Source organism: Staurois parvus, unplaced genomic scaffold (genome assembly GCF_062004578.1).
Source record: "Staurois parvus isolate SC_StPar_1 unplaced genomic scaffold, SC_StPar_1.0 ptg000165l, whole genome shotgun sequence".
In the NCBI taxonomy this organism is placed as follows: Eukaryota; Metazoa; Chordata; class Amphibia; order Anura; family Ranidae; genus Staurois; species Staurois parvus.
In genome coordinates, this window is record NW_028317961.1 from 13,150,125 (window position 1) to 13,165,547 (window position 15,423).

A 15,423-nucleotide genomic window follows, 5' to 3' on the forward strand; every position below is an offset into this window, starting at 1 on the left:
CCAAAATCATCAAACTTAAAAATACAACAATCTTGATTTACAATGTTCATTAACCACTTGCCCTCCAGAGGATTTACTCCCCTTCCTGACCAGGCCATTTTTTGTGATTTAACTGACAATTGCGTGGTCATGCAACGCTGTACATAAATTAAATTTATGTCTTTTTTTCCCCACAAATAGAGACTTCTTTTGGCAGTATCACGTCTGATCACTGACAGTTTTGAAAAAAAATATATATATTTTTGACCAATAAAAAAATTTAGAAATCTAATTTCTTTGTAAGTTTAGGACAAAATGTATTCTGCTACATGTCTTTGCTAAAAAAAAAAACCCCAATACTGGTAAATTAATTGGTTTATGTAAAAGTTATAGCATCTACAAGTGGCAGTATATATATTGGAATTTAATTTTTCGCAGTGATTTTGCGCAGTCCTGCTGCATTGTAGCAGTAGTTCTGCTATAGGACGGAGGGAAAGTGGTTAAAAGACGTAAAATACATACCAGCTGGTGTATTCAACAGTAAAATGAGGGTAATTGATTAAAACTGGTGCACACAGAATCTGATGTAGCTCTACATAGAAGCTTCCAGGTTTTATTGTCAAATTAATTGAACAAGCTGAAGTTAGAAGCTGATTGGTTACGATACACAGCTGCTCCAGATTCTGAGTGCACCAGTTACCTAAATTCCCCCAATAGAATAGAATACCCCAAAAGTCCCTGATCAGGGAAAAACTATAGCATTTCCACAGTGCTTGGCATATCCACACTGGTCCCTGAACAAGAACTGGCCTCTTATTCTGGGATCAGTGCAGATATATCGTGGAAATAATATAATTATTCCCTGATCAGCGACTTTTTTGGGTATTCTATGCTATATTGTATTGTTGAATTCACCAGCCATTATGTATTTTATGTCTTTTAATGAACATTGTAAATAAAGATTGTTGTATTTTTAATTTCGATGATTTTGGTTTACACATTTTGGCCCTAAAGGTCCCATGGGAAATTTATGGAGTTATTATTGTATCTGATTAGGGATGTGGGCCATTTAAAATCTAGCTACTAGCACGTTCTATCTGCCAGGATTGTATTTTCAAATAATCAGACATTTGCTATAGAATGAATTGTTGTATAGATCAGCATCTTTGAATGATATTTTTTGTCTAAATATACATGCAGCTTACCAGATTTGATGGAAGATGTGCTTTGGGATGTAACACATGCCGATACACAATGAGGTAAACTGCTAGGATTGCAAGTATTACCAAAGAAACACAAATGGCAACAGCAGATCCCCAAATGACTTTATTGTGCGCCAGGTCTGTAGAATAGATAATGTTACAGAAAAAGGGTTTAAATTATTATTGGTGCTAGCTTTTTTTTTATTTTGCATTTTTTTTATAAAGGGGAAAACCAAGAGGATATCATTATACAATAGAAATACCTGAATACGTTAACATGGGAATGCAGGCCGCACCTTTTCTCCCTCTCCTGAATACTTAATATATAGCTGTCTAAATAAATACACACACAATCTTGAATGGCAACATTTTGGCTGCGGCACTTTATTGGCTTAAATAAATAAATAAATAAATAACAGCAAATACTATAAATAATTAATTAATAATCAAGTTTATACTTCTGTTATCAAATAAGAATCAAATAGCTCAGTCGTTAAGGACTCAAATTGAATAAATATAACAACAGTCCCCCTCTAAATGTAAAGGGTGACAATACCACATAACGTGTCTTGCGACAAAAAAGGGGAGGGAGCTCGTTGCACTGACACTGACCAGCTGGCAATCTCCCACCGACGAAGCTCCTTTATATAATGAGCCCCACTGTTCTAGAACTTTCCACTAGTCATGTGACCTTCTGGAATTTTCTCCCAGGTCACCTGCTACTTGTTTTCCCGTTCAAGCTCTCTTTAAATTTAAAGGCATAGTAACTATATATATATATATATATATATATATATATATAATTTTTTTTTAAATTAAAAGAGGGAGGGGCGGCCGCCTACACATGTTATTGGGCTCAAAGGATTGAGCCCCCCTTTTATGCATTCTTTAAAAAATATATTTTCATTAATATTAGCAAAATATGCCATTTTTAGAATATAGCATCATTGATTTTTTTCTGTTGTGCATTCCTGGAATGACCACTACTTTTTTTTTTTTTTATTTTGGATACTTCTTGAAGTATTCTATGTGCCGAAATTACCAATGTGTTAGTGATGTTGGAAATTGTCTATGTTGCAGACATGAGTGTATGATGAACTTCAGAGGCAACAAATGTAGAAGAATGAATACATAGGCAGCACAGTAAAGACACTTATGAATACAGTGTAATTCTGGATGGCATTGTGAGAGATTTTGAATCCCTTCCAGAATATTGCATTGTGGCAACATGCATTTTACTGTGTAATACTGCAACACATGTATCACTCGACAATAAGTTGAGTGCATTGAAAAAAAGAGTGCATATGCTGAAATATTTGTGCATTCTTAGCTTATTCAATATAAATAGACTGACGACACAAGGCAGATAATAAGTGAAATACTGCACATTAAAATGTCTGAATGAGTCCCAGTGACTTATACACTGGCATACAGAAGAATCCCAAGTTGAAAATTTGTGATCAGGCTTGTGTTTCAGGATGTGTTAATCTTAAAGCAGAACTCCACCCAAAAGGGGAAGCTTCACTTCTCTGCCTCCTCCCCCCCCCCCCCCTCCACTATTGCCACATTTGGCACTTTTTGGAGTAGAGAGGGGAGTGAGTACCTGGTTTTAACTGGAACTCCACTTTAAAGCTGAAGTGTAATCGGTTTCTATTTTCCCTTGCTGGTTCCTCTCTCCCCTCAATTTGCTAATGTTGTTTTTTTTTTTTTTAAACAAAAATATTTACCCCCCTTCCTGACTAGGTAATTTTTTGTGATACAGCACTGCGTCACTTTGCGCGGTCATGCAACACTGCACCCAAATGAAATTTGCGTTCTTTTTTTCCCCACAAATAGAGCTTTCTTTTGGTGGTATTTGATCACCTGTGCGCTTTTTATTTTTTGTGCTATAAACAAAAAGAGACCAACAATTTTGAGAAAAAAAAAAAAAATATTTGACTTTTTGCTATTAAACATATCCAATAAAAAAATTTAAAAATCTAATTTCGTCATAAATTTAGGCCAAAATGTATTCTGCTCCATGTCTTTGCTAAAAAAAAATCCCAATACGTGTAAATTAATTGGTTTCCGTGAAAGTTATAGTGTTTACAAATGGCGGTATATATCAGAATTTTTTTTTTACTAGTAATGGCAGCAATCAGCAACTAATAGTGGGACTGCGGGACTGCTGCAGGCATTCTGACACGGGGGGGGGGGGGGGACTGACTTGCTGTCACTGACATCCCCAGTGACACCAATACAGTGATCAGTGCTAAAAAAAAATCACTGACACTGTACTAATGTCACTGGGCAGGAAGGGGTTAACATCTGGGGTGATCAAAGGGTTAACTGTGTGCTGTATACTGTTTCACTATGGGGGCTGTGTGTGTGCTTCACTGTCAGCACACTGCTTTGTATGGCCATACAAAGCAGTGTTCAGGAGCTGACAGGGGAGAGATCTGTATTGTTTACATAAAGGTCTCTCCCCTGTCGGAAATACTCGGCGATCACCGGGTGCCAGCGAGTAATCACCAGCCGGGACCTGGTGATTGACAGCCGAGGCTGCTTATGACGGCATGGGTAGGGCACGCATGCCCCCTACCTGGGACTGCAAAATCATATATATATATTTATATATATATATATATATATACAGTCATGGCCGAAATTGTTGGCACCCTTGATATTTCTCCAGGAAATCATGTATTTCTCACGAAACGTATTGCATTAACACATGTTTTGCTATACACATGTTTATTCCCTTTGTGTGTATTGGGACAAAACAAAAAAAGGGAGGAAAGAAAGCAAATTCGACATAATGTCACACAAACCTCCAAAAATGGGCTGGACAAAAGTATTGGCACCCTTTCACAACTGCGGATAAATAAGAATGTTACAAGCATGTGATGCTCCTGTAAACTCACCTGGGGCAAGTAACAGGTGTGGGCAATATAGAAATCACACCTGAAAGCAGATAAAAAGGAGAGACGTTCACTTAACCTTTGCATTGTGTGTCTGTCTGTGCCACACTAAGCATGGACAACAGAAAGAGGAGACGAGAACTGTCTGAGGACCTGAGAACCAAAATTGTGGCAAAATATCAACAATCTCAAGGTTACAAGTCCATCTCCAGAGAACTAGATTTGCCTTTGTCCACAGTGCGCAACATTATCAAGAAGTTTGCAACCCATGGCACTGTAGCTAATCTCCCTGGTCGTGGACGGATGAGGAAAATTGATGAAAGATTGCAACGCAGAATAGTCCGGATGGTGGATAAGCAGCCCCAAACATGTTCCAAAGACATTCAAGCTGTCCTGCAGGCTCAGGGAGCATCAGTGTCAGCGCGAACTATCCGTCGACATTTAAATGAAATGAAACGCTATGGCAGGAGACCCAGGAGGACCCCACTGCTGACACAGAGACATAAAAAAGCAAGACTACAGTTTGCCAAAATGTACTTGAGTAAGCCAAAAGCCTTCTGGGAAAACGTCTTGTGGACAGATGAGACCAAGATAGAGCTTTTCGGTAAAGCACATCATTCTACTGTTTACCGAAAACGGAATGAGGCCTACAAAGAACAAAACACAGTACCTACGGTAAAATATGGTGGAGGTTCAATGATGTTTTGGGGTTGTTTTGCTGCCTCTGGCACTGGGTGCCTTGACTGTGTGCAAGGCATCATGAAATCTGAGGATTACCAAAGGATTTTGGGTCGCACTGTAGGGCCCAGTGTCAGAAAGCTGGGTTTGCGTCCAAGATCCTGGGTCTTCCAGCAGGACAATGACCCCAAACATACGTCAAAAAGCACTCAGAAATGGATGGCAAAGAAGCGCTGGAGAGTTCTGAAGTGGCCAGCAATGAGCCCAGATCTAAATCCCATTGAACACCTGTGGAGAGATCTTAAAATTGCTGTTGGGAAAAGGTGTCCTTCCAATAAGAGAGACCTGGAGCTGTTTGCAAAGGAAGAGTGGTCCAAAATTCCGGGTGAGAGGTGTCAGAAGCTTATTGATGGTTATAGGAAGCGACTGATTTCAGTTATGTTTTCCAAAGGGTGTGCAACCAAATATTAAGTTAAGGGTGCCAATACTTTTGTCCAGCCCATTTTTGGGGTTTTGTGTGACATTATGTCATATTTGCTTTTCTGCCTCTGTTTTATATTTGTTCCAATACATACAAAGGGAATAAACATGTGTATAGCAAAACATGTGTTAATGCAATACCTTTTTTGTGTGAAATACTTGATTTTCAGGAAAAATATCAAGGGTGCCAACAATTTCGGCCATGACTGTATATATATACACACGTGATTTTGCTCACTTGTGCCGCCCTGTTTCAGTATTTCTGCTATAACTGGTTAATGTCAGTCTAGAGGAATGGGCATTCCTAGGTAGGCTGTATCTGCATACAGACTGCCCTCACTGACACACACATGTAATTTTGAGCCTCCATGATTGAAATCCAAGGAATGAAAGGGGTGCAGCTTCTAATGCACACTGTGAGTTTCTCACAGTGTACATTGAAAGCTATTTCAGTAGAGAAGAGCTTAAAAAAATGTCACTTGGCCCATTCCAATAAAAGATAACACCAACAAGACCCCAGATGTCTAACATATTCTATCACCCAGACATAAAAATGTACTGTACTTACCATTCAGGTTAACACAGACCTTTGGACTTGGATTACTTGTTCTTTCCTCAAACTTCATCTCTACACTGATGCAGTAATGGTCAGGCGCTAGGTGTGTTGTCTCCCATACATTCTTATGTGTGACCTCAGTAAACAGCCACTAGGAAAAAAAAAAAGATGTATAATGTTAATAATATACCCGAATGTAAACATAGCTGGCAGGCATCCTTGCTTTGAACCACATATCAAAATACCAAAATTCCTTCTTAATAACAAAAATTACCAAAATTCCTTCTTAAGAACATTAGGTACCAGTGTATTGCTACCCTTTATTCACCAGAAAATCCTCCTCTATGTGCCTCTCTGGTTAAGTTTTACATTGCCTTTTGTATTTGAGCTAAGGTTTAACTAACCTGTACACTCCTGTCCTGTACACCCCAAATGCAGGTCACAAACACAATGCGATCCGGTTGCTGTGTGTATTTTATAGTAGTGCATTCATTACTTTTTCTGTGGTCCAGTGCGATGTCAGCTCATTCAAATGAATAGGCTTAAATAGCACTTTGGTTATGATTTAGCACAAGATTGTGTGAAACGCGTTAACAGGTCCTGTGTTCATGTCCTGGTGTTTTGTGTGTCCTATGGATCAATAAATACACACTATATTCATCTATCCCCCGGTGTGCGGCTGACCCTTCTTCCTGCTGCATCATGTGTGGTGGCGAGCCAGAGCCTGCACCTGTTGTGGATTGATCTGGATTGTTTGCCTGAGCGGTATACCTTTGTTCTTTAACCGCCTCCTGCCCGCCATATAGTAAAATGACGGACGCAAGGCGGTTCTTTCGTTCTGGGAGGACGTCATATGACGTCCTCCCATTCTAACAGCGCATGCGCAGCTCGGTTATGTGATTAGCTGTGTCCAATCACAGCTGATCACATGAAAACAGGGAAAAGCCGGTTATCGGCATTTCTCTCCCCACGAGCTGTCACGCTGATAGCTCAAGAGGAGAGGAGAGCCGGTAATCGCTTTCCACAGAGGGGACATGTACACAGATCATCAGGGCACTGATGATCAGTGTAGCCCCAGCAGTGCCATCTATCAGTGTCCATCTGAACTGCCTCAGTGCTCATCCATGCCACCTGCCAGTGCCCATCAGTGCCACATCAATGTCACATATCAGTGCCCATTTGAGCTGCCTTTCAGTGTCACCCATCAGTGCCAGTCAGTGCCACCTATCAATGCCAGTCAGTGCCACCTATCAGTGCTGCCAATCAGTGCCGCCTATCAGTGCCAGTCAGTGCCGCCCATCAGTGTGCATCACTGCCGCCTATCAGTGCCCGTCAGTGCCGCCTATCAGTGCCAGCCAGTGTGCCTATCAGTGCCAGTCAGTGCCGCCTATCAGTGTGCATCATTGCTGACTATCAGTGCCCATCCGTGCTGCCTATCAGTGCCGCCTAACAGTGCCAGTCAGTGCCACCTAACAGTGCCAGTCAGCGCCGCCTATCAGTGCGACCTATCAGTGCCATATATGAGTGCTGCCTTCCAGTGCCCATTAGTGATGCCTGTCAATGCCCATCAGTGCCACCTACCAGTGCCTCCTCATCAGTGCCCATCAGTGCCACCTATCAGTGCCCATCAGTGCAGCCTATCAGTGCCTATCAGTGCAGCCTCATTAGCGCACATCAGTGAAAGAGAAAATTCATTCAAATTTACAAAATTTAAAAAAAAAACTAAGAAAATTTTTTTTCAAAATTTTCAGTGATTTTTGGTTTGTTTAAGAAAAAAATAAAAAACCCAGAGGTGATTAAATCCCACCAAAATAAAGCTCTATCTGTCACAAACAAATTATAAAAATTTCATATGGGTACAGTGTTGCATGACCGTGCAATTGTCATTCAAAGTGCAACAGCGCTGAAAGCTGGAAATTTGCCTGGGCAGGAAGGGGGTATAAGTGCCCTGTAGGCTAGCGGTTAAATTGCAATTCACTTAGATCGCATGTGAATAGCACAGGAATGCATATCACATTCCTGTGCGATTTATGGTGTGATAAAGCCCTGTGGGGTGGGAAACCCGCAATCTGTGAGCATTTCCTGAACCATGTTCATAATGCACTGCACTTGCGATCTGCAGTGGGTGTCAGTGCAGTGCTAACACCCCAAATTCAGGTTGCAGTGCAGTCCAGTTGCTCTGCATGGTACCTGCACTACTTTTGCTGCGTTCTGGTGCGATTTTGAAATGAATGGGCTGAAATCACACTGAACCCGGATTGCATATGAATCACACAGGAACACACAGAACATACCTTTGCAGTTCAAGCTGTGAACCGGCTCTAAGACCAGAAGCTGTAGACCATTACAGCATGAGGCAATTCGAGTCAAGAAGAGGACAGGGCATTCCTGCAGTGAAGATTTCTCCAGGATCCAACTGCCTGCACAATGTGGGGCATGCTTCATTACAGGCAAGTGATGTGACTAAAGCTTTTAGCTAAACTTCAGCTTTAAAAAGTGAACATTTGCTATGTTATAGAGAACATTAACAAATGTTAACTGTGCTTAAGCAGTACCCTGAAAATTGTCCTCCTGAAAAATAGCAGCATACTTTCCAGTATATGAGCATGCCTGGGCCCTTCTCTGCCTGCAGCCTCAAAGCTATATATCTGATGTGTGAGATCTAAGTCACTGCTATCTAAGACTGCTAATCTCAAGCAATTTGGTGATTTTACTACTGTGCTGCTCACTGTTCTCCTTGCTGGAGGCTCTAACAAATGGAAGCAAAGCCCCGCTCCTCTACCAAGATGGATGCATCCACATATAGGCACAGTGTAGAACAAGGTTTCATAAGTTAGTAATTGAGGAAGTCCAGCTGCAGTGAGACCACTCTAGTTACTAGTACTTTGCCCTCTGCAGTGAGAGCACATCTTCCAGAGTTTCATAACTTCTTAAAGAATGCATTGCTTAGTTTTAAACATTATTGTGAAGTAGCATTAGTTAGGTTTACCATGGCAAACTGTGAATTTATCAAATTTTGTCTAACAAACGTTGGAAACACACTGGAATAAGTATGTTATGGGTTTATGAGATGTATTTTTTTTAAGTATATGTAAGAGGTTTTAGTTTTCATTGTTTTCCTCTAGTGAGATTTTGGTGTAGCTCTCACCTTTCATCACTAGATGCCCCCACCTCACCACTATTGGAATCATTTTGCAGGGCACACTCTTGGGAAAGCCTCTGTCTGCTTTGGAGTTCTCTCATCTGGAATATGCAGTTCAGTTTTGGGCACCAATTCACAAAAAGAACATTAGGGAACTTGAGAAAGTACAGAGAAGGGCAACCAAACTGATAAGAGGCATGGAGGAGCACAGCTATGAGGAAAGATTAGAGGAACTGAATTTATTCTCTCTTGAGAAGATTAAGGGGGGGTATGATCAACATATCTGAATACTTTCTGAATGCACTGTAAGTGCCCTATTGTAAAAAACTGAACTTTGGAGGAAGAATACTGCATTGTTGTAGTTCCTGCTTACTCTGCATACAGGGAGAAGTTGGGACACCTGTTCCCTTTGCTGCCTGGTTAACTCCATCTACATACACATTTTTGCTGATGATACCCATCATAGAGTATGTAGGCAAGTGAATGCAGAAAAATATGTATTTGTATAATGAAGCTATAATTTTTAGTTCCTAGCTAAAATGAAAAAAATTGGATCTGTCAGAGATGTTCTTTTGCCTAAAAATTTGGCAAAAAATATGTCGGTTTTAGCCATCCGAGATTTTGGAGGCGTGCATACATTTACTTTACCTTCACTTATCTTCACCTTACATATCCTTTTGAGATCCTGATATTCCTGCTAAGTTATCATGGCTTTTAGATCATTGTGTGGGGAGTATGACAGAACCAGGGCCGGACTGACCATTTGGAAACTCGGGCACTGCCCGAGGGCCCGGGGTCAGTAGGGGGCCCCATGAGATGCCCCTGGTACCTTTTTTTTATAGGCTTTTTTCAGTTTTGGCAAGGACACAGGGGCCTCATGATCCCCTATTGCCTGGGGGCCCCATGAGTTGTCAGTCCGCCCCTGGACAGAACTGTTCTTTACAATGATCTCTCACCGTTCACTAAGAAGGGTGGTATAAGGTTTACAGCAGTCAGATTTATTATACAGGCTTGGTCTCCCTCTGCTGGTCACTGAACTCATGTTCCAACGCTTATTCATTTTAGTGAAGTGCAGTAGCTCATAGAAATCACATTTTGGGTTACTGCAGTAAAATGAAAAAAAAAATGACATTTTGTTGTCTTCCAGGGTTTACAGTAAAATGTAGCCTCACCTTTATGATAATGTAATATTGTAAACCAGGGCATTAAAATAATACATTTTGTAATTAGCGTTCCTCACCTATCTGTTTCACTTGGGCTGTGTAAAATAATGCGCCCCTTATCACAGTATTGGGGCCTTCTTTCCCACTAGTGTCAGTATTCGCAAACAGTCAAGACCTTTTATACAGAAAAATTTTTACTGCGCTTCCTAATTGCCAACTATTTCTTGAAGAAGTAGGCAGCCTACCCAAAAGGTATGCACTAAGGCAGTGGTCTCCAAACTGTGGCCCGAGGGCCAGATGCAGCCCTTTGCTAGCCTTTATCCGGCCCTTGGGGTAATAGTCCTCCCACTGATATGAGGCACTATTCCTTCCACCGATATCAACGGTGGGACATAATTCTTGCCATTGATCCTTATATTGGGGCCCTATTCCTCCCACTGATATCAATAATGGGCACCATTCTTCCCAATGATATATCAATGATGGGGCACTATTCCTACCACTGATATCAATAATGGGCACCATTCCTCCCACTGATGTATCAATGATGGGGTACTATTCCTCCCACTGATATCAATAATGGGCACCATTCTTCCCAATGATATATCAATGATGGGGCACTTTTCCTCCCACTGATATATCAATGATGGGGCACTTTTCCTCCCACTGATATATCAATGATGGGGCACTATTCCTACCACTGATATCAATAATGGGCACCATTCCTCCCACTGATGTATCAATGATGGGGTACTATTCCTCCCACTGATATCAATAATGGGCACCATTCCTCCCACTGATATATCAATGATGGGGCCCTATTCCTCCCACTGATATCAATAATGGGCACCATTCCTCCCACTGATATATCAATGATGGGGCACTATTCCTCCCACTGATATCAATAATGGGCACCATTCCTCCCACTGATATATCAATGATGGGTCACTATTCCTCCCACTGATATCAATAATAGGCACCATTCCTCCCACTGATATATCAGTGATGGGTCACTATTCCTCCCACTGATATCAATAATGGGCACCATTCCTCCCACTGATATATCAATGATGGGGCACTTTTCCTCCCACTGATTTCAATAACAGGGCACCATTCCTCCCACTAACACCAATGATGGGGCACAATTCCTCCCACTGATTTCAATAACAGGGCACCATTCCTCCCACTAACACCAATGATGGGGCACAATTCCTCTCATTGATTTAATTAACGGGGCACTATTCCTCCCACTGATTTCAATAACAGGGCCCCATTCCTCCCACTAACACCAATGATGGGGCACTATTCCTCCCACTGATTTCAATAACAGGGCACCGTTTCTCCCACTAACACCAATGATGGGGCACTATTCCTCCCACTGATTTCATTAACGGGGCACTATTCCTCCCACTAACACCAACAATAAGGTGCTATTTCTTCTACTGATACCAATAATGGGGTACTGTTTCTCCCAGTAATACCACTGATGGGCCACTATTCTTCCTCCTACTTACCACAAGCACTGTGTAACTGACTACCAACCCTGTGGCAATATTTATTCTCACTAATGTTAGACCTGGGACATTTTCTACCCCCACTGGCCACAATTCGGCCCCCCTAAAGTCTGAAGGACAGTAAACTGGCCCTTTGTTTGTAAAGTTTGTAGACCTCTGCACTAAGGCATGTTGTTCAATTATGAGTGAAAGGACTGCAGTATTAACATTTGAACTGTTAAATTAGATGTTGGGGGTAGTAAAACCCTGTGGTTGAGCTGCGCTTTTACAGCCTCCCAACTGCTACCCCCTTTAGCTGCAGAGGCAGCAGTGTACATATGCATTGGCAGGAATTACACCCCCTGTTGCTTTCGGCAGACACTACCATCCATTGAATGCGTCCTATTCAAGTGAATAGGGTTGCTCTGCAAGCACCTGCAACTGCGTTCAATACACACGGTTGCAGGTGGCTTCAAGGGGTTAAAGCAGGCGGTGAGAAGGTGATATAAAGCCTCCTCACCTGTAAAATACTCTTTGAATAGTGATCCAAACACAGATTGCTCTTCAGAGAGCAAAGCTAGATTGAATGAGCCCTTACTAAGCAACTTTCAGTTTAAATCAGCTAAATACAATCCACCTGAATCAAAACAAAAGCTGTGCCAGTCCACGGCTACTTTCACACTGCTCTGTATCAAAAACGCATATGCGATTCTGCCGCGTTGCATTCCATTTTTTATGTGTTTTGATGCATTTGCATTGTGTTTATCCCCCATATCTCTGGACGGGATAAAGCACTTCCCACAGGTACGTTGCATTTAAAACAAGTTTTTGATGCATTTTTGTTGAGTTTTCCATTCATTTCACGGGAAAAATGTTTTTGGTGCGTTTTTTTTTTTACCTGACTAGACAAGCAACAAAAATGAAGCAAGCAGGATTTTTAAAAACACAACTGAAATGCAATGGTCCAGTGTGAGGAGTTCCATAGGATTTAAAGTAGTTGTAAAAGTTTAAGGGTTTATCCATACTATGCATGAAGGCAAAAAACATGTGTGTAACAGCATCCCTAGACCCCCCCCCCCTCAAAATTCCCTGAGCTCCATCGGCTGTACTGGATCTCACCATCCTCATTGACTGTGACAGCCATGTAGCATTACTGTCAATCACAACCAGTGAACCAATGAGGAGAGAGAGGGGGTGGGGCTGATTCACGCTCCATGTGTGAATGGACACCCAGAGCAGTGGCTTGGGAGTGAGGATGCTCAGGTGCCCCCTTAGCAAGCTGCTTGCTTTGGGGGCACTAGGCAGGAGGGAGGGGCCAGGAGGGCCAGCTGGGAACCAGAGCAGAAGAGGATCAGGCTGCTCTGTGCAAAACCATTACACAAGGTAAGTGTGACATGTTTTTTATTTTTAAATATAAAAAAAATCTGACTTTAATCTCACTTTAAAGTGATGCATTTTTCATGCATTTTTCTTGCACTTTTTTACCTGAATGACTGATCAAAACTGATCAGTGTGAAGGCAGCTTTACAGTTTGTTTTATTTTGGAAGCAGCTAAAGCAGTGTTCTCTATGCAGAAGTCTGACATATCCTCTGTTGAGTCAAACCTATAGCTTCTCAATCATTAGGAAGATCTAGCTCTCAAAGGTAACATGTTGGACCTCTGCAGCAGGGGTGGACTGACCATTTGGAAACTCGGGCACTGCCAGAGGGCCGGGGTCAGTAGGGGGCCCCATGAGATGCCCCTGGTACCTTTTTCATAGGCTTTTTTTAGTTTGGGCAAGCACACAGGGGCCCCATGATCCTCTATTGCCCGGGGGCCCCATGAGTTGTCAGTCCGCCCCTGCTCTGCAGAGAGACTGCTACTCAACTATAGCAATTGCAGTAATCTAATATTTTGTTGTGCCTGTTCTGTGCCTCTCCTTTCACTGTTGTGAAGCTGTCTTGACTTCCTCATTTACTGTATTTCCCCTTTTTAGCTGGCCTGTGTACAAAACATTCACAAAATTCCAATCTGCTTTTCTCAGACATCTGTCGAAGATGCATGCAAAGTGTAATCAAAAGGAGTTTCGTTTTGATGAGATGAGGAATTTTTTAAAGTTAAAATGGATTCAATACAATTTAAAGAAGAATGACTTTTGAATTTTCAAGGGGATGTAGTACATGGAGTTCTTGGGTCCATTCCAATAGTTCCGTGGTTACTGAATCTGTCCCTCTCCCCCCAAATCTGTGTGACTACGCTGCTGGACTTTGTGATGGCGCTTGTCTCTGACAGCAGAAACACTCTAAAGACAAGCACTTTCATTCACCAAAGCAGGTAAAAGGGCTTTTGTGTATGAATCTTGTGCATTACACAGTCTGCCTGCCTATAACAAAAGACATAAGTGATCATTGCTGGGACTTGTAGTTCCTCACAGCACTGCTCATTTACCTGAAGGCAATTCAGGACAATCCTAACGTTATACACAGGGGCGGACTGACAACTCATGGGGCCCCGGGCAATAGGGGATCATGGGGCCCCTGTGTTCTTGCCCAAACTCAAAAAAGCCTATGAAAAAGGTACCAGGGGCATCTCATGGGGCCCCCTACTGACCCCGGGCCCTCAGGCAGTGCTCGAGTTTCCAAATGGTCAGTCCACCCCTGGTTATACATTACCAGTTCATAGGCACATTACTCAGAGTAGGAAACACAGCAGACAGAGAATAGAAGGTAGGCATATCAGTCCTGGCTGAAACTCCCCTATAGTAACACCCATAATTTGGGCTTCAGCCTTGGGTGGAGCTACAGCTAGCACAAACAGGAAAAATATGTTCTTTTATTTCTTAAAAACAGCACAGATCTACACGGGACCAAGTGCACATGCAATGGGTCCCGTGGGGACTATAAAAAAAAGTAGGTGTATTCTTAATTATTTTTGAAAGGATTGATCAGGTAATTATAATGAAGGCAAACTATGCCACTTAGCAGTCAGACAGAAAGAGGACACAGAACTGATATAACAGCGAAAAGTGAACTTCTGCAATACATTTTTACAATGTCTATGCAAAGCATGTCGTTCATCTGAAGGGGATTTTTTTTAAATGGACTTATATTTTAAGGTACAAGTCTACGTTTTTAACAACAAAAAAATTCCTGGGTGCCCAGTTTAAGCATAATATCACTTGCCAACCACTCCACCTAGGAGTACGACAGCAGAGCAGCTCTCCTGTAATGGATCACATATCTAGTTTGTGATTTGGCACTTCTGGGTACGGGGCACGCACGCTCTGGCTGTGCTGTGATAGTCACAGCACAAGCCGATCAGCAGGTGCCAGCCAATGATTGAACACCAGCACCCACTGATCGAGGAGGAAGGCAGGGCAGAGCTCTGTCAATGTAAACAATACAGAGCTTTGTCCTGTGAGTGGGGATGTGCTGGTTTTTGTTTCCCTGCAAAGCAGGGAATAAAAACCGGCACTTCCATCAGTAAAACAACCTCAAAGTACACACATAAACACTGGTTAGGCACATATTTAACCCTTTAATTGCCCTAGATGTTTAACCCTTTCCCAACCAGTGACAGTGCATATTTTTAGCACTGATCACTGTATTAATGTCACTGGCTCCCACAGTGTCAAAAGTGTCAGTTAGTGTCATGTTGCCCATCATACCATCACATACTATATAAGTCTCTGATCGCCGCCATTACTAGTATTAAACAAATAAATAAATTCCAGTATATATACAGCATAGTTTGTAGATGCTATACTTTCACACAAACCAATCACTATATGCTTATTGGGATTTTTTTGCCAAAAATATATAGCAGAATTGTGGGGCAGCACAGTGGCTAA

At 41.9% G+C, this 15,423-nt stretch overlaps 1 protein-coding gene across 1 annotated transcript in view; it reads right to left on the bottom strand.

The window, feature by feature from the left end:
- Window positions 1–15,423, bottom strand: part of LOC149462899 (uncharacterized) — a 31,941-nt gene that overhangs the window by 3,743 nt on the left and 12,775 nt on the right. Inside the window, exons 3-4 of the mRNA XM_089676309.1 lie at window positions 5,808–5,946; window positions 1,185–1,321 (exon numbers count right to left, since the gene is read on the bottom strand). Of these exons, the coding sequence (XP_089532435.1) occupies window positions 1,185–1,321; window positions 5,808–5,946 (276 nt within the window). The remainder of the gene's footprint in view (window positions 1–1,184; window positions 1,322–5,807; window positions 5,947–15,423) is intronic.